The following is a 19,899-nucleotide window of genomic DNA, read 5'->3' as shown; positions in this document are numbered from 1 at the left end:
TATGCCCATTTTATAGAACTCCGCTGGTCTTTCTTCAGGGAGGCAAGCACAAACACATGGAATGGGCAGCATGTGAGTTAGACAGGATGGAAATTAAAATTCTAAAAGTCCAAACTAGGACATAGAATAATTTACATTTTGAGTTAATGCTTCTCATTTCCTCTTTGCTTTTATAACATCCTATTATTCATATGTATAATTTCATGAACAAGATCGAACTTCTACTGGTAAAAAATACAAAGATAGGGCTTCCCTGGTGGCGCAGTTGTTGACAGTCTGCCTGCCAATGCAGGGGACGCGGGTTCGTGCCCCGGTCCGGGAAGATCCCACATGCCGCGGAGCGGCTGGGCCCGTGAGCCATGCCCACTGGGCCTGCGCGCCCGGAGGCTGTGCTCCGCAACGGGAGAGGCCACGACAGTGAGAGGCCCGCGTACCGCAAAGAACAAACAAACAAACAAACAAACAAAACCCAAAGATAATTTATATACTTCCACATTGAAAAGTGGTTAAAATGTAGAAGCTGGGCATTGTAAAGCTTATTACGCAGCTTTATTGTGGAATACAGGACAGTACCTTGGTATCCGAAAGGACTACATTCAAGGACCCTAAGAGCTACTTATCAGTTATGTGATTTGGGAGAAGTTCCTGGGTGGAAGAATGCACCTCCTGTTGTGCCCGGCAGGTGGAAAGGACTGAATTGTTCCTGCTCTTCCTCTCACTTGTGGTTTTAAAGAGATCTGGGAATACAGCCCTTCAATACTAAATAATTTTTTCTTTTACTTTTGAAATAAAAGGGAGGCATATTAGTTTCTTAATTCAGTGTCACTCAGATGAAGCAGCTGCCTTGGCAGGAAAAGATAATTCTTTACTTATAATTAACATTACTTTTAGAAAAATGTAATTCTGTATCACTGATATGCAGACCTTTTCTCTTAGGCATCTTTTAAAGGAAAAACAATTACAGTTTAAAATATTACATACGGGGCTTCCCTGGTGGCGCAGTGGTTGAGAGTCCGCCTGCCGATGCAGGGGACACGGGTTCGTGCCCCGGTCCAGGAAGATCCCACATGCTGCGGAGTGGCTGGGCCCGTGAGCCATGGCTGCTGAGCCTGCGCTCCGCAGCGGGAGAGGCCGCAACAGTGAGAGGCCCGCATACCGCAAAAAAGAAAAAATATTACATACGTAAGAAACAGACCAGCAATTGTAATGCCCCAGTGAATCCTGAAGATTTATTATTTGGGAGAATATCAGATATTGATCCTTTGTTTTACAGCTCATGATAATAATCAGAAAATATACATTTTGAAATGAAAGTCAAAAGAAAAGAACAATTACATATAATACAGATTACAGACATTTTACTTGTACATAAGCAAAGCAGTACTAAAAGCATATTTATGTGTCCACAATTAGTGGACACGGCATTTTTCTGTTTAAAGCTGCAGCAACTCAAATCCTCTTCGGGTCAATAAAGAAAGACAGATTGAGAAATACATTTAGGGCTATCACCATGTCTGGCTGTAATCCTATTTTTCATCTTTTCCCTCCCCCCATATATATATGTATATACTTTATTGCCTTTATATTTCTGCTGGTTTAATATAATTAGTATACTAAATAGTTATCTGCATTTATTTGGTTTCTAAAAATATATAAAATGCACTGGAATAGAGCTCCTGCAGCTTTCAAGCAGTCACTGTCCTGGCATCAAAAGCTTACTCTGGAAATGTAAAGCAGCAACACTGAATAAATAGTGATTGTTCTGTCTTCTCCGTACAGCTGATGGTCTTAAACCAAAACTGAAAAACACTGTAGCAAACAGTATAAACATGCAACTTAAAAAAACTGACATAAAAGTAATACTTATGAGCTAAATTTAATACAATGTGGACTAATAAAGACAACTTTAGGTAGAAGAGGGATGTGAACACAGCATCCTTATTTACATATAAGTTAAGGCCCAATTTTTCAAAGGCAATGCACACAAGGAACCGTCCATCTGCCCATGCCCTTTGTGCACCTGAAATCAAGAGTTTCTGCCTTTTCCATATTGTCTCCTCAATCCATTATTATAGTTGTAACTTGGAAAGATGTTCACAGAAACGGTTTTAAATGAAGTTTCTTTTCTCTAAAGGCCACTTTGCTCTTATTCACAAAGAAAATTTTCTTTTAACACAGGTGCAAAATGTGTTTATGTTCTGGAAGCAAGTGCTTATTTGTTCTTCTTAAACATTGTTAAAATTCACATTTCACACCGTAACTTTTACATTTTTACCGTATTAGTCTTGTTTGAGCTCTAGTTTGATTAATTTGAACTACAGAAATTGATGACGAGCTCAGTGATGGCTGAGGGATGGCTGAGGGATTTAAATGGGTAACTCCTATTAACACCAACCAAAGTCTCACATATAAATACCCTGTGCATCAGGAGAAAAAAAAAAAGAGAAAAGCTAACAAACCAAAATATCTCATAAGAACGACAAAAGGATTGAGGCAAGCCACTACGGTTCATTCGCTGAGGATGACAAACACTCAAAAGGGTCAAATATACCAATACTATTTCAAATTATTCCCTGGTAAGAAAAAAAAATCTTCTAATGTATTTAATACTTGTAGAAAATCACAATAAAACAACTTTCAGTGTAATAATAATTTAAAAAACTTACAGTCTAATTTAGTATTCAGAACCTGAATATGCCCCCAGATGCAAAATTTTCTATTTGGTATTTTTGCGTACCATTGCCCACTTCCCCTCTGAAATGTATCCAAAGATGTGGCACTTAATCTAACTCATTTGTATTCACAATAGATAAAAATAATCAGAAATAGACTAAGATATTTTTAAGATGTTCTAGGGAAATGAGTTTTCTTTCCTCTATTTAAAAAAAATACTTAGAAAATATTTCTTAGAGATGTGCTTCCAGAAGTGTTGATAATATAACTGCTTAAAAAGTACAGCTGCTCATTGTATTAATCAAATTCACATTTATATACTCTTCTCATCCAGGAAATAGTATTTCTATCTGTAGTTAGGTCTGTGAAGATTATTTGGCAGCTTGAAAATTCAGATGAAGTTGTCAGAATCCTACTAACAGTCTTTCTTTAAAGTTATTAGGTTAATGCTGATAATAATTTACAATTAAGTTGGATACTTTGTGTTTTGCATGGCATGCCCAGGCATCGTTGCAATTAAAAATTGCGAAGTCTAATATATCTAGGTTTAACATTTTGATTTAAATAGAATGTGATCAACTTATAAAAATGTTTTTCTTTGTGAATAAGATCTCAATTTCTCTGAACAACAATAACAAAATGACCCAGTATAGAATGGAACCCTTTAAAAATAAGGCATATATCAGGCATACATAAACCATTATTGTCACAAAATCTACAAATTATTTTGATTTTTTAATTCTAATTTTTAAATATATATGGATATGAAATAACTATTATAAACTGAGAGCAAATGTGTATAGATTGTGGCTATTAGATAAGAATCATTTATTTCTCAAGGTTTTTTTTGCAAAACAATATAATGGCAAGGTCAACTCGATAACTCCAAGAACCCAAAGAAAATATTTTTAGTTGAGGTCTGCCATTTAGCTGGACTAGAAAAGGCAACTATGCATTATTACTTTCAGTCCTCTAGAAGCTTCTACATATTGTCATAGCCATTCTTAAAAATTGTCATTGGAAACCTAAATATAGCAGCATTCTCAGCATTCATTAAACCAAAAATAAGTCAGATGCGTTTAAAACATCAAAAATTGCCCTCATGCATAGGATATAACTTACACCTTTTTATTGTTACCATGGCATTAATATACTAATCCACTTTTATTTTGTTGCATGTAAATAATACAGACAATATGTTTTCCTCAGAATAAAAAACTACTTTAAATTTTAGATGAAAGTCTTAATTATATTGTACCAAATTCTGATCAGAGGGAAAGTAAAAATAGCTAAGAAGTATCTGACCACATCCATCTAGATACTCTTGTGCATCTTAGTTAAGTCAGTACTCATGGGAGGGGTGTTGACTCATTTTTGGTTTTATAAACAAGAAAATAATATATGTACAAATGGAGATTAATGTCCTGCAAAGGTCAAGCTGAAAATTAATAAAAACGAACACTGACTTTAACTTTATTTCCTTGGTAAAAAGTAACTAACTCCAATCTACTTTCTATTTAAGTGACTGGAAAAATTGCAATAGTTCATAATGTACACAGTAAATTCTGTGCAAGCAATAACTTATCCATGGGTGCTTACACCAATAGACCATACATATAAAGTGGGTTATTTTAAAATAAAAAAAATATCACTTAAAGCAACCTTCCTGAAGATATCCTTGGACATCTCTTTTTTTTTTTAAGACATTTCTAATTTATGTATGATGGCAACTCTGAGGACCCATGAGACTAAAATAATGAGGCAGGGCAGAAACAAAACGCATAATGTATCAGGAAACCCCATGCCTGTTTGGATAGATATTCAACAATTACATTTTTGTTCAACAGTGTCTGAAGCACTGCAAACCTTTTAAACATGTAATTTACTTCATGAAAATATTTCTGCTCTTGTATGTGGTTCGTTCATATGCTGGAAATACTGTAAAGAAAAGATGAAACACCAGATTAAAAAGAAAACCTGAATTATCTCACCTAATTAAGCAGCGGCTAGGATGGGTTCACAAGGTAAATGCAAGTCAGTTCTTCTGGAGTCAGTTTCCATGGCGGAGCCCCCTATGACACTTGTGTAGCTATAATTCAGCAACGCATGGAGTCTGGCAACATGCACACAGAGTCATCGTCACACAATATGCAATGTAACTCAGTCACAGGATAAGTATTAATAAAAAATATTAAAACGTCAACACTCACTCCTTAATTGATTACATGGAATAAATAAACTAAGCCAGTCACATATTTCTCTTCATTCTGAAGTCACGGTTTTATTTATGTATACACACAGTATAATACTTTCCTAATGCTCTCGAAATGCTACAAATAAAAATGAAGGCTTTGCATTACAGCTGCTGCACAAAAACATCAACACTGTGGATGTGTGAAAACACAGTTTCTTTGTTCTTTAGCATCAGTGCACAGGGTATGGCTCCAAGTGGTATGCAATTTAGGACAGAAAAAAGATACGGTGGCTTGTGAAATATATCCTCTGTTCATCATTGGCACAAAATCAAAGAAGGAATTTTCACTGTCCTTGGTACCTTTACTGGGTCTCTCCCCTGAAGACAGATAATGTTATACATATATGCCTTCAGGATTAAAACCAGACGAGATAGGATTCTGTAGAATACGAAGATTACTGGGGAGCTGCCGAGAGGAACCAGGTCGCTTCAGAGACCCCGACTGGAATGGTGCCTCTAAACAGGAAACAGAGAAAGTCATTTGATGTTTGCAGTAACCTGGAGTACTTAGCAATATGAAAAATTAGAACTTTTCCTGCTCTCAAGAACCAAATAATATACAGTAACGATTGCAACCCCCTGTGAGTCCTGGGTGAGAGGAGAGGTTACGTCTGCTTGACCCTCTCAGTTGATAAAATAGTTTTCAGTGATTTCAACAGTTCATGATCTTTTCTTAAAAGGTGAACATTTTGCTTCTCTTTCTGGGTTGTTCAGATGATATGCATATACAGATTTAGAAGTGTCCTTTAAATATCAGCCCAAATTAATAACAAAGACTTTTAGGAGAGGAAGAAGGGGCATTCGGAACAGAGAGAAGCCAAAACTCAATTAATAAACTCAATTAATAGACTACGACTCACACATTTCAGGAAAAGTTTGTAAGGAAGCAGTTTAAAACTAATGGTAGGCTATCTGGTCATCTAAGTAAATAAATAACCTAAATATTATTGATTTTCCCCAGAAACAGCAAGTACGTCAAAAATTTTTTTAAGCGGCCCAAGAATTAGCTTTGAATGGTAGGAGAACATTTTAGCCGAATGTAAGCAGTTTATTCCAAGTTAAGAGAGTAAAGTTTTTTAAAAAGCAATCTCTCAAATCTTACCCCTTTCTAGGTCTGCATGCGAGGCCTCCACTTCGATGGGCTCCGCTGGCAAAACGGTGACTTTCGTCCCTGTCTGCTGGATAAACTGCTGGAGGTTGACTTGCCGCAGCTCCTTGGTCAGCTGCTCCAATTCTTGTTCTTTGTCCTAGATGGGAGTTAAATGCTTTCTAAAATTTGAGGATTCACTATTGGCCAGCTACAGGCATCCTGGTGACAGCCCACCTGCTACAAGGGTTGAATGTGGGACACCTTTCCCAAGAATGCATTTAACAAACCTGGTTTATATCGATGTAATGGGCTAAGGAGGTCACTTTCACTCTGTGGCATGGGCCAAAAGTTAAGCAAATAAAGGACAACTTCTTCAGTCTGTCCTCTTAAATGTCATGCTTTCCTCCGTTAGGAGTATACTATGCCCCTGATGAAATAAATATATGTCTATAAACTTTCATGAATAAAACACTGGATTGCATCCATCCTGCTGTTTACAGCAAGCTTGCTAAGCTGTTCACAATTAAACTTCCTTATTATCTACTTCATAACTGACTGCAAAATTAATAGTCACTTGGGTCCATGAGATTCAGGGTTCTTGTTTTTTTTAACCTGTTTAAGTTTTCATGGGATCCATGATTGAGATTTATATCATAGCAAGGAAAGCAAGGAGAGCAAGATTCCCACTATGGGGTTTTTTAATCCTTGATGAGCAGATCTGAGAACTGAAGAGCGCTAAAGTAAGGAGACCAAGTTTGGACGGCCAGAAAGCTCCAAAAGCAAGGAGAGGCATTCTGTTATCAAATGGACTTTCTTCTCTTTCTCTCCTTTAGGGCACTATAAGAAAAAGTGGCAAGGCCGCATCCAAGCTGGTTGTGTCAGAGGACGTGGTAAGGATATAGGGAAGAGAAAATAGAAAGGCGGGGTTTTTTGCTACTTTGAGTGTAGGGGGTACTTGGAGATACGTTAGTAGTTTGACTATTAGATACTTTTCACAGGTAGTGGGGTTTATTAGTAACAACTGTCACAAATTAGTGTTTCCTGTAATATCAAGGCAATATAATTTCCAACTGCACTCTTTTTGTGTTGAAATGAACCCAAATAGTAAAATGCTGACAAATCATAAGTTAACAACCTTCTATTATATGAGAAATTCCTGACTGCAAATTTTGGTGGTAGTTCTACCTCTCACTGTAGTTAGTGGCAGAGAAAGGAAATCACATCAGTTCTTCCTGAAACGTCAGCTTTCTCTGCTTGTGGAACTGTTCCTGCTCTACAGCAGCTCTTCTCAAACTCCGGTGTGCACAGGCACTATCTGGAGATGCTGTTACTACATACACTCTCAATTTCTAACCAGCAAGCCTCACGGTTCACTCTTTGATCCATGATCACACAGCTTCTAAACCGGCACTGTCCAGTTCAGCAGCCACTGCACATATGTGCTGCTGAGCACTTGAAATGTGGCCAAATGTGACTAAAACAGAAATTTAAATGTATTTAATATTTTTAAACATCTTTATTGAATATTATTTAACTTTAATTTATTTAAATATAAGTAGCTGTATTATAATCAGCTGTGTCTCTTTCTCATTTCAGCTGTTAGAAACTGGTAGCTCTTTGCAACTCCCATTAACATTACCACACTGTCTTTTCAAGAATGGGTATCCAAGAAATACAAGCTGAGTGATCATGGAGTAAGTGTGAAATAGAAATGTTCTCGTACCCACTAGAGATGGGGAAAAATCAGAGAGGAACCTGCCCCTCTCCTCAGGGAAGCAAAGGACAGTTGAGGGAGAGGGGAGGAGGTGGGGTTAGCAACAAAGGAGACATGAGAGATAAGCAGCCAGCTAGCCGCAAAATCACTGGTGAACCAATCCTTGGTAATCTCTTTCAGCTCTTGTTTCCCTATCACTAAAAGGAGAAGGTCAGATTCACTATCTCATCATTAGTGTCCATTCCAGCTCTGAGATTCTCATCTCCTGTATCCGATTACCTAATGCTATCACTGCCACAGTAAGAAAGCTTCTTCCGTGGAAAAGGATCTGTGTGGCTTCAGCTCTCATCTTTGTTTTGGCCTCATATCTTAGCTTTGTCGTAAGTCACAGAAATTCTAAGAAAATGATAAACCAAAGTAAGTTTCTAACTTTAAATGTAAGAGAAAATGAATAATCAGTAAAGAAGATGCCGAAATATATTTAATTCTTTTTTCTCTATATATATTTCCAGTCAACTTTCTGTGTTTTATTGAACATTTTTTCTATTTTCAGATTCTTTTCCATGACCAGTGGTGAAAATAAAGGCATTATCATTCTGGAAAATCAAGAGCAAACCTACAGTGATTTGGAGAAATACAGAGTTTAAGAAGCTTCCATGAGGAAAGAAAAAGAGGAGTTCAGTGTTTTAGATTCCAAATATTTAACTCTTTTAAATAGATGAAACATTCTAATAAACGTGTCCTTACCTGTAGTCGTTTGGTGGCTTGTCCAAGAGACCTTTCCACGGCTTTAATACCATTTTCCAGCCTCAGACTCTGCTGGCCTTGAATGTCAATCTCCCCTCTGACCTTACCGATCTTTCCTTTAACCTCTTCTTCATTGACCTGTGCCTCTTGAACTTCCCGTTGCAATTTTTCTGCTTCAAGACCACTTTCCATAGTCTGGATTTGACCCAAATAGTCCTTTAATTTGCTCTCACATTCTGTTATTTTCTGTCTTATTTCTTGAAGTTGATCTTTCAGCTGTTTTTCATTTTCCTGTTCAATCTGTAATTCATTTTCCCAGAATTCCTCCTCTTCAATTTCTACATCGTTTCTTTTGATCTTCTGCTCCAGGCGGACAATTTCTTCTTCAAGGTTAGAATTATATTTTTGCTCCCAAAATCGTATTTCTATTTCATTTGATTCTAGCTCTTTCTCAATGGATTGGAGCTTCTCTGTCTGCAAACGGATCAGCTTCTTTAACTCATCTGCTGTTGTTTTGCAGTTATTCAGCACCTTTTGTTTAAATTCAGTTTCTTTACCTTTTCCAAAAATGTCCATTAACCCTTTGGCACCTCCTGTAAATGTTAACGATTTCCTTTTAGGCTCTCTCCTTTTGATTGCTTTGTCAATCTGAGGCCTCAGTTTAGCTAAGGGGGGCAAACTCTGCCTGCATAAAGTTCTTTCAGGAACTCGAGCCACACCATCCGACGTGGGCCGCTCACTGAGAGACGGCCCCGTTCGACGTAAAATCAGCTGTACATCACTAGCGTACTGCCCCCATTTGTTTAAGGATATGATAGGATTTTCATGAGGTGCTAAGTGTCTTTCAGTATCTCTCCATTTTTCTATAAGAGTGTACCTTCCAGTTCGACCTAGATAAAAAAAGATAAGAATAAATTGTCAAAAAGGGATACACAACAGCTAAAATAATGCCTCCAGACATAGGACACTATTTGATAACTGTGTCTTCTTAATTAGCATCAAAGTCCAGCCCATGATGTCTTTAAAACTTTCACTTGAGGATACTGAACTCCTTAAGATACGTAACACACAAAACTATGGGATGTGAACTGCATACACTCTTCAGACTCGCTTAGAAACTCATCTTTACACTTTAAACCTCAATGGGAATCTTAATCTACCCTCTTAATCTTAATCTACCCTAGGCCTGACCGCCTAGACCTTGTTTGCGGCAAGACCTCCAGCTGAAACTAAGGAGGGCACTAGAGTGTCCTGTTGGAAGCCAGGAGGGCCTGGTCCCAGGAACCAGGCAGGACTTCAGAACTTGAGCAAACTTCCACTTGAGGAATCCCTCTGATTTCTCTGCACATCAGGACTTGGGAAGGTTGGAGCCCCCGGCTCTCCTCCTGAAAGGAGACATGGAGCCAGTTGAGGACCTGCTACCCAGCTACAGGTGCTGGGTAGGCCTTTCCTTGCCCATACCGTCCTGCATACCTGTGGCAAATAAAAAAATCACCCCAGTGAAAACACCCCTCAAAACAGTCTCATATAAAGAGTGGGGCCTGAAGAGAAGAAGTCTTGTTCAGTTTTGATAATAGCTTCAAAGAGTCTTTTAAAAAACGTTAAAAAGGCAAAAATGATATTATTAAAAAACAAAAGTAGAATAAAATTACATTTATGTTAAAAATATACTGATTCTAACAGTAATTATGGAAGATAAAGATTCAGAAGACAACATAATGTCATTAGCTTGAATACACTTCCTAAATATTTCCATTTAAGGTGTGTGGGTCAGATGGAAAATATTAATTTTGTTAAGAGTGTCCATTAGACATCTGAAACTAATGTAAGGTTATATATCAATTACATCTCAATTTTAAAAAAGTGTCCATTAGTAGTTAATATTATTACAAAGAAAAAAAACTCACCTTGCCATCTAGCAATTATCATATTGGCATATACAGCTACTGATTTGACTTCCCTGTCTTCTTTTTTATTTCATGAGCTTCTGAACCAATAGTAGTATTTCCTCAATTGCTGGGCCAATAAATGGAAATCTGGATATGTACTATGAACACCCACATGTGCTATTCAAAAGTAGCAGATGAAGAGTGGTACTGCTCTAAGCATATGTGTATGTTCGTCTTTAAGGAAACCTGAATCTTGGGTGCAGCTGAAAAGTTGAAGCTTTGAAAGCAAACAGACTAGAGTTTTAAGCTCGGGTAAATTACTTGCTGGTTAAGTAGCCTAACTTCACTTCTAAAGTGGGGAGAGGGGCAGTGCCTCATAGGTTCTGAGAGTCAGAATCAGGGCTAATAAGCACCTGCCATACTGCCTGGCCCGTAGCAGGTTTTCAATACATGGCAGCCATCATTAATTGAACACATTGTTTTTCACATGACAAAAGGGCTGACCAGAGACCTCCTTTAAATAGTGACATGACGCGACAACAATCTGACTAAAAGAATTCTTAATCAACTTGCAGCAACTCCTAGCTATGTAAAGCTGGACAGAGTGGAAAGAAAGAATATGGGCTCTCTGGAGTCAGAAGGCCTGTTTTCAGATCTGGCTCTGCCATATATTTACGTGATTTGCACAAATTATTAAATTTCCCTCAGCTCTGGTTTCTTCATCTGTAGAGTGAGACTTGTATTTTCTTACCTGACAATGTTGTAAGAGTTAAGTGAGATATAAAATATAAACATGTTTTATAACGTTGAAAAGTGCTATACAAGTATTAGTTGTTGCTATTATCAAAATACCTGGGCAAACAAGGGGAATGCAAAGCCTTATGAGCACACTGGATTTGGCTTCTTGGAATAAAAAAATGTTTCTAAAGATTTTCAAGTTAAAAATTACTGTAATTATACCAAGAAAAACCACCCAACAAATCTTCACGGTTCAACTCGTTCCAGATGTACACACTGCTTCAAAGATCACAGCACTTTGTGTTCCTGGCTCTGCTGTCTATCAACTACTTTTAGATCTCACTCCTGCTATCTGGACCCTGGGTCCTCATCAGTAAATATGAAGGGTTGGACTAGACCAGTAGAGCCCTCTCTAATCCTACCAGGCCATGAAGCATCTTTAAAAAGAAAACTGAATCATTACATTATATGAGTGAAATCAAAAATTTTAAGGACTCTAATTTAGTCATAATTAAATATAAAGCTTAGTTTTCCAATGCTTAATGGAAGTGCTGCTGCTCTATGAGAATGTCTTGGTAGATTATTTAGGATTGCTTTTATTGCTAGCGTTTCCTTTTTGTTAAATAATGCATATTTAGTGCAATTAGGCAAAAAAATCCATCCAGCTATATAAAAAAGCTTTTTTAAAAAGTAAATGAATTAATACTTTGATTTTATTACAGAAATTGGGTTTTAGATAGTTTATGTAAGAGTTAAATTCCACAATCATTGGAATTTGAATGCGTATACTTGGCAAGGCCCTACAGAACATGAATACTTCATTTAGACAGATTCCAATTCCTCCTGCAAAACTCCTTTTATTGCAGTTTATTAAGTGGATACACTTAGTTCTACCTTGCATACTATCTTGATGTAGCCCTAAGACTAATAAAAAGGAACATACATCTATCTATCTATCTATCTATCTATGGCATTTGTAGTTTAAACTGTTTTGGCTACCTAGGCCTGTATGCCACAATTTGTAATGATAAATAAAATATTGACTATACTTCTGAAGAGCTGAAGCAATTGAGTGTAATCCCAAGAATCATTAACTTCATATAATGAGGAAAATCACAAAGAGATTTTAGTGCATCAGTGGAATCTCACTGGACGACTGATATATATGTACAATAGATAGCTAGTGGGAAGCAGCCACATAGCACAGGGAGATCAGCTCGGTGCTTTGTGACCACCTAGAGGGGTGGGATAGGGAGGGTGGGAGGGAGATGCAAGAGGGGTGGGATAGGGAGGGTGGGAGGGAGGGAGACGCAAGAGGGAGGAGATATGGGGTTATATGTATATGTATAGCTGATTCACTTTGTTATACAGCAGAAACTAACACACTACTGTAAAGCAATTATACTCCAATAAAGACGTTAAAAAAATTTTTAAAAAAAGGAGATAACAGACTACTTTCACCTAACTTAAAGTGGAATATTTAGGTGAAGTAATATGAAGTTTTAGAAATATACACCAAAATTCGAACACTCAAATATGAGTCACCCAGAAACATTATCCTCTTATTTCAACCATTTAAAAAACTGTAACCATTTTTTTTTTACAATTTTAGGAAATTTCTCCTTAGAGCCAAAAAAATAAAATCATTTAAAAGTGTCACTTCTTGGGGGCTTCCCTGGTGGCGCAGTGGTTGAGAGTCCGCCTGCCGATGCAGGGGACACGGGTTCGTGCCCCGGTCCGGGAAGATCCCACATACTGCAGAGCGGCTGGGCCCGTGAGCCATGGCCGCTGAGCCTGTGCGTCCAGAGCCTGTGCTCCGCAACGGGAGAGGCCACAACAGTGAGAGGCCCGCGTACCGCAAAAAAAAAAAAGTGTCACTTCTTGTTATGTATTCAACAAATATATAGTGAACAAACATTTGTCAGAAATAGTGTCAGGCCCTGGGAATATATTCTATTAGACACCCTGATCATGAATGCTCTTCAGAAATTTTAGTTTTAACTGACATTTGATCGTTTCTTCAGTATGAAATCCTCCTTACCCCAAAGATGAACACTCTATGTTCTTCAAAAGGACATGACAGAGCTGGCATTAACCTCTCACGAATTTAATGTTAACATATCCTCCTGTTTCTGGACATACTGTAAGCAATGTCAGTTAACACCTGACTTATTCTTTATCTGTGGTGAATAAACTATCCTACTCCACTCAGTTTTTCTAATAGATACTTTTCTCCTTGAGCTACAAACATTTTGGAATCTTATGCAGAATCTAGTGAACAAAACTAATTCATTCCATAATGACTCAGAATTCTTACAATAAACATTGCTCTCTGTAACAGAACTTAGATTGTAACATTTTATAGTCTGTTAAATGCTTTTGATGCTTTTATATATATATATATTTTAAAGCAATTTCCCAATGATGTACAACTATTCTGAAAATTTGTCAATGAACTTTCTGTAAGTCCTGTGTGTAGCTATTAAGATAACTCTTACCATAGAGTATTTATCTTACGATGACAGTGGTACAAGAATATCTTTGAGTATAACCTGTCAGCTCCTGTGCATTCAACCCATAGTTAAATCATTCACAGTATATTTTCCCAGTGTGTTGATAAGACTATCATGTAATCTCAGAATTACTGCACATTAATTTAGGACTTACTTAGGATTTTATTATAAATATACTACGACTAAAAATAATGAAAACATTTATTGATTTCATAATGATTAACATTTAATATGCCCACTGTTTGCTAGGCTTTGTGCTGATTACTTTACATAAATAATATTAACCAAAATAACAGCTAACATATCATTATAAACCACTAAAGTTTGGGGGATTATTAATGTAGCATAATCTTACCCATCCTGACTGATGCATGCTGTGAATTACATGTGTTTACATTCATTAAAATAATCTTTTATGGATGTGGAAAATATAGAAGGTACTTAGAATTATGGATGATACTCAGAATTATGGATGATATACTACACTACTGCTATAAATATACAAGTTGTAAAAGATGACCCTGGCTATAAAAAAGCAGTATATTTTAGTAATAAGGATTTTTAGTTTTTGTTTCAATGTAATTCAGTCGGTGACTATATTTTCTAACAGTTGTCCATTGAGATTATAGGGGATATAAATGACATAGTATAATAGTAGTTAAGAGCAGGGTTCTTGAATCAGACTACTGGTTTGAATCCCAGGACCCTCCTTACCAGCTACGGACGCTTGGGCATGTTATTTAACATCTCTGTGCCTCTGTTCCATCATCTCTGAAATACGGATCATAACAGGGCCTTTCTCATAAGACTGCTGTGAGACTGTTAAATGATGTGGAAAATTTAATTCTCAATTCAGTAATGAAAAGTGGGACTTTAAAACTATGAAGCATTAGAGTGAAATCTTTTTTTTAAAAACTCATCTGTAGGTACATAAAAAGCATTGCTTAGAGTGTTTACTTCTAGGAAGCAAGGTCATGAGTGCTTCTTTTACCTTCTTTGTGTTTTGCTAAATTTCAAAATAGTCTACAATGGATAGTGCTACTTGTAAAGAGATACAAAATTAACCAATTTATAAATTTCTAAAATTGATAATTTATATATGAAATTAAGAGTTAAATGTGACAATATAAAATATATTATTTTCTTTATCTTCTAAAGGATCACATAATCTTAGAGATGAATGGGACATCACCAAGTTCAGCCTGTAATTCACAGAAACGTAAAAAAATTCATTCATTTATTCACAAGTAGGTATTGAGTAACTACTACATGCTAGACATGGTTTTAAGCTATGAGAATAAGCAATAACAAAAGAGTGGCAGGCAATACACAACACACAAAGGAAAGAATGTATGTCTACTGTCCATTAACCAACAGCTTTAAGGTCAGATATGCTAAACATTCAGAATTTTTTGGATTAAAGGAAGGTAGCATAGTGCTATCCTGCAGGTCTGTAGTCAAACATATTGAAAATTCTAAAGTAAAATATATCAATTTCATACCAAATGGAATAAATATAGATTAAAAGCAGCCTCCGCCTCACAACAAATCAGATCAGTTTTTACTACCAAATGAGTTCAAGCCATGCCAGGTATGGCTAACAAATTAAGTATGATAAACTTTAGGCTTTCAAAATTTTTTAGGTTTCAAAAATGTGGATAATGGATTGTGGCCTATATGTAACATGTCGCAGGGGCTGGGGGGAGCACAATAGAGAAAAATAGAGTATGGCAGATGGCGAGTATGTGTGCGTGTGTGCATGGACAGGCAGTCAGGGAGCAGTTAGCCGAGGGAGTGAATCTGGAAGAGCGCTGGGCGCACGGTATTCTCAGCAGACAGATGAACAGGTGCAAAGACTAAGGCGGAACTGTCTCTGACACGTTTAAGAGGAAGCAATCAAAAGTGAGTGGGAGGAAATGAAGCTGGAGGTAAAGCAGGGATTCATTTAGGGCCCTAAAGACCATCGTATGGACTTTAAAATTTTCTGAGTGAGTCCGGAAACCACTAAGGGGTTTTGAGCAGAAGAGTGATGATGATGCATAGTTTCAAAGTATTACTTTAAAATAAATCTGTTGAGAATAGGCTGCAGGAGACCAGGATGATACAGGGAAATGAGTTGGAAGGCCACTGCAAAAATCTAAGTGAGAAATGATGGTGGCTTACATCACGGTCGTAACAGTGGCTGTGGACAGAAGCAACAGGATTCTGGATATATACTGAAGATAGTACAGGGAGGATTTGTTGATGGATTAGTTGTAAGGTATTAGAGCAAGAAAAGAACCAAAGATCACACAAAAGTTTTAGATCTAATCAATTAAAAGCAATAGTTCCCATTTGTTGAGATGAGGGGGAGGAAATCTGAGGATGGGCAACAGTTGGGACACAAAGCTTGGGTTTGGACATTTTAAGTCTGAGATACTAGTTAGTCATCTTCTAGAACTGCGCTGTTCACTACAATAGCTATTAGCCACGAGCCACATTTAAACTTTAATTAAAAGTTCATTTCCTCATTTACACTAGCCACACTTCAGGTAGGTAATAGCTACATGTGGCTAGTGGCTACTGTACTGGACGGCACAGACACAGATCATTACCATCCTTGCAGAAAGTTCTATGGGGAAGCACTGTTCTAGAAACTATGTTTTGTAGAGTACCAACTACTTTAGGCAAAGCAATGGTATAAGAAGGATAAATAAGCAGGGCCCCTACTTTGAAGAGACTTCCAGAGAAGAGAAAGAAATATTAACAAATAATAAAACCAGAGATCAGCATAAAATGTGTTTGTTTGAAAACTGATTTTGTTGGGGGCAAACTCTATGAAACATGGCTTTTGGGAACCATCCACGCCATCTTGGGCCCCAGCCCCAATCAATTTGTTTGTATTAAATGCTAGCTCTGGCCCCGGTTGAAAGAGATATGGGACAAGATCATCAGAAGTGTGAACAGAGAAAACTTCTGAATCTTCAGTACTTTAAATGGCACCAGGCAACAAAGCGGTGTGAATCAGAAAACCTTTCCCTCAGTCTCCTTGATTTCTTCCTCCTCTTTGTTTCCTCTCTAATCTTTTGTTATCTGTACTTTAAGTTCTAAGCTACTTGAGGGCAGAAGTACATAGTTTTCATATTTTTCGTTTGTGATTTTGTAAAAGCAAATGCATTTTCTCAACTTAACTTGAGACAGATGAATTGTTTAAGGCTTTCTGTTTCACATACAGATCTGAGAAGTAGTTTGAACTCTATTTTGAAATAATGGCATTTCTGGGATAGTTTATGGGAAAAAGAAGGTCGAATATTTAAAATTGGGAATGTTTCAGAAATCTCAGGGTGTAGTACCCAAACAGTGCGTTCCTGCTGGGAAGTTTAACACTTCATGCCAATTGAGTGTGTCAATCATCGTTTCACTTTTAGTTACTGTCTCTTATAATTTGGGAATATGTTCTATTTCTATCACCTAAATATAACCTGTCAAGGTAGTCAAAGATCAGAGGAGAAAGGATTTCCTTCTATACTAGTAACTAACATTCAAAATCTTTTATCAAATTATGTTCTATCTTTAGCTCTTTTCTAACTTGATTGGAGTGGTTAGTACCATTGAGTCAGAAAATGTTAGCTGTCATATATATTTGCAGACTGCCAATATATATACATGTTTTTATATCACGATGGTTTCCTGAAAGCAATTTTAGCTACCCAGAAAAACTCAATAATCCCTAATCATATATATAGTGCCTCCCCCATGGGCAAATATGTGGACTTTAACTTAAGAAGCTATTCTATATGTTGCGTCACTATAAATTTTTTAGAAAGATCTGCGGTTTTGCTCAGTCAGTCCATATATGCTGCTATTAGTGTAACTAAACCTTTTACTGTGTGAAGCCACAGAGATTCTGCAGGTGTTTGTTACAGCAGCAATTTTCCCTAATTAATAAACCCTATATTATTTCTTACAGTATAAATAAGGTCAAAATACTATAACATTTTCATTTAGTGTTTAGACTCGGAACACCAATAACTTTCGTGACAATGGAGATAAATATTTAAGTGTGTATTAGAAGCATACTGAATCTGAGGCTGAGAAAATTTTATGGCACAACAGAAGCAAGGATCAACAGTGCTCGCTGGTTTCCAGTTGAATCATCTCTCAGGTGAATTCTGAATTCAATGAAGTATTTATGATTCAGCAAGAGAGTTGTTTAGCCAAGTTTGGAGAAATATCGTAAAGCATCTGTACTCAAGTTGTCAACTTTTCAAAGCAGTTCTGGACTGAGTTATTGAGAAAGCAAATATGGGGTGGGGGGAGTAGGTTCAGTTAAAGCTTCTTTTTATCAATAGCTTGGCCACAAAGAAGTACACTCTTTAGTCCAAACGGATAAACACACACCTGGTACATCCGGACAGTTTCTCCTTGAAATTCTGTGTAGAGAACATGGTTACCACATGGACAGATGCAGCTTACTGTACTCTCCAACTACCTTGACTTTTCTAAAAACTACTCGTTTTTTTAACCACTGTCCATGGCTTGATTCTCAAATATAACAAAGAAACTTAGATTTGACACTTGCTAATTTTAGTTTTCACTAAGCAGAAAAAACCCAACAATGCTTAATATTTTAATTCAAATAAATTATGTGAGGCTTTCAAAAGGGGCAATGACTAAATAAGTTGGTTGCAAAGAATATGAAATAAAATTAAATGCCTTAATTTCCTCCTTTTTAATAATTAAACTTAAGTCCACAAATATAATACTAGTGCCAAACGCAAGAAAATCTCATGGGATGTGAAAGCCTAGGATTCTCAGCATTGTTTCAATATATGAGTGTGCTATATAGTATTTCAGGAAAAATCAAAAGATGTTAGTATTAAAACAAAGCCTCTGCCTTTGTATAGGGCTATTGCCAACTTCAAACAGTGCACTTGCCACAATGCAGGAGCACAACCACCTCTACAAAATGCTAAGGTGCCATCGTGACAGTGACTTGTCTCCATCCTGAGCTAACCTGACACGCTTCCAATATAAACTAGCACTATATAAAAACAAACTTTTGATAAGGAGCTCAAAGACAAAGAGGCACTGAGCACCTAGCATGGTGAACACAGTTTCCTCCTCAATACAGTTGACCCTTGAACAACACCGGCGTTAGGGGCGCGGACTCTCCACACAGTTGAAAATCTGCATATAACTTATAGTCAGCCGGCCTTCTCTATCTGCAGTTCCTCGTGGATTCAACTAACCTTGAATCGTGCAGTGCTGTAGGATTTCCTATTGGGAAAAAAGCCCCATTATAAGTGGACCCTGGCAGTTAAAACTTGTGTTGTTCAAGGGTCAACTCCACATGTTTGCTAAGTGATGGATTTAAGATGCAAATACAAACTTTAGCCCACATTACTGGCTTTACTGATGTAGGTGTTTATGCCCTCATCATGTTCCAAATGGAATTATGGCAACTAAAAAACATGCATAAAATATCATAAAGATAAACTGAGAGTAAATAAGAAGAAAAGTTGCAACGGGATAAGTGAATAAGATGGAGCCGGTAAGCACGGATTTCACTACTTCATCTTCACTGTGTAAGATTTAAAAAGTACACATTATCTTTCTAATGAAGAACCACGTCATTTAATTTGTTGCAAATTTCTTTTCTGAAAGTATTCAGAATAAAAAATCGGATTTTGCCTAATGAAGAGTCTGGGAACTTGAAATCTACGTTTTGGCTCAAGAAAACCTTTTTAGTTCCAGAAATCATTGTTTAGGATAACAACAGGTGAGAAGACAGTGCAGACTCTAGACTCAAGATGGGTAAACTCTCGGTGAGGCAGAGAACAAGTATCTTCACAGACTCACCTAAGCTGGAGGCAGGGGACAGTAATAAGTAAAAGTGTGCCTGAGAGATGTATTATGGAACCAAATGAACAAAACCCACAGGACATCTATATTTAAAACAAACAAAAACAACAGGAAGCATAAGCATCAACCACTTTATCTCAGACACCCCGAGAGTTCACTTACCTATCGCTTGAGCTAAGGCTATGACAACTTCCTGGCAAGTTGTGACTTCGGTGACCCCACAAACAATCCTCTGAACTCCGTCCACCCATACTTTAAGTTCCATGGTGCCCCAGCCAGTCACCAGAGGGCCCTGAGACTGGTCATCAAGGTGTCAGGTCATGTCTCTGGCCACGAAAACACGGAAAAGGCAGAGTCTGTGTAGTCAGCTAAAAAGAGGAAAAAACATTTTTAATAAAACAAATCTTGCCATTTCTCCTAGTAAGTAAATGTTACCA

General features: G+C 37.2%; 2 protein-coding genes across 4 annotated transcripts in view; both read right to left on the bottom strand.

The window, feature by feature from the left end:
* Window positions 1–1,201: 1,201 nt before the first annotated feature.
* RASSF8 (Ras association domain family member 8) lies at window positions 1,202–19,826 on the bottom strand. The gene is made up of 4 exons (XM_089920398.1): window positions 19,625–19,826; window positions 8,479–9,368; window positions 6,030–6,174; window positions 1,202–5,383 (listed from the first exon to the last, which is right to left on the bottom strand). Exons 1-4 carry the CDS (start codon window positions 19,725–19,727, stop codon window positions 5,262–5,264), a joined length of 1,260 nt encoding a protein of 419 aa, XP_089776524.1. The 5' UTR covers window positions 19,728–19,826; the 3' UTR covers window positions 1,202–5,261.
* Window positions 19,721–19,899, bottom strand: part of LOC149747967 (uncharacterized) — a 111,236-nt gene continuing 111,057 nt past the window's right edge. The window contains exon 2 of one of the 3 annotated variants that reach the window (XM_089920401.1): window positions 19,721–19,830. In XM_089920401.1, the coding sequence (XP_089776527.1) occupies window positions 19,781–19,830 (50 nt within the window). In that variant the 3' untranslated portion in view covers window positions 19,721–19,780. The remainder of the gene's footprint in view (window positions 19,831–19,899) is intronic. The other 2 variants (XM_089920400.1, XM_089920399.1) reach the window with 2 other exon arrangements.

The sequence above is a fragment of the Delphinapterus leucas genome, chromosome 11 (genome assembly GCF_059928025.1).
Source record: "Delphinapterus leucas isolate spDelLeu-1000000601 "Yukka" chromosome 11, BTC_Dleu_Yukka2, whole genome shotgun sequence".
Classification (NCBI taxonomy): Eukaryota; Metazoa; Chordata; class Mammalia; order Artiodactyla; family Monodontidae; genus Delphinapterus; species Delphinapterus leucas.
The sequence above is the reverse complement of the archived record's forward strand: the minus strand, read 5'-3'. Positions and strand labels throughout refer to the sequence as shown.

Coding starts and splice junctions, on each gene's coding strand:
- RASSF8 (XM_089920398.1), bottom strand. CDS start 19,727: ATGGAACTTAAAGTATGGGTGGACGGAGTTCAGAGGATTGTTTGTGGG. Junction 9,369..19,624: donor AGCCTTAGCTCAAGCGATAG/GTAAGTGAACTC, acceptor TTTTTTATCTAG/GTCGAACTGGAAGGTACACT. Junction 6,175..8,478: donor AAGCCACCAAACGACTACAG/GTAAGGACACGT, acceptor ACTCCCATCTAG/GACAAAGAACAAGAATTGGA.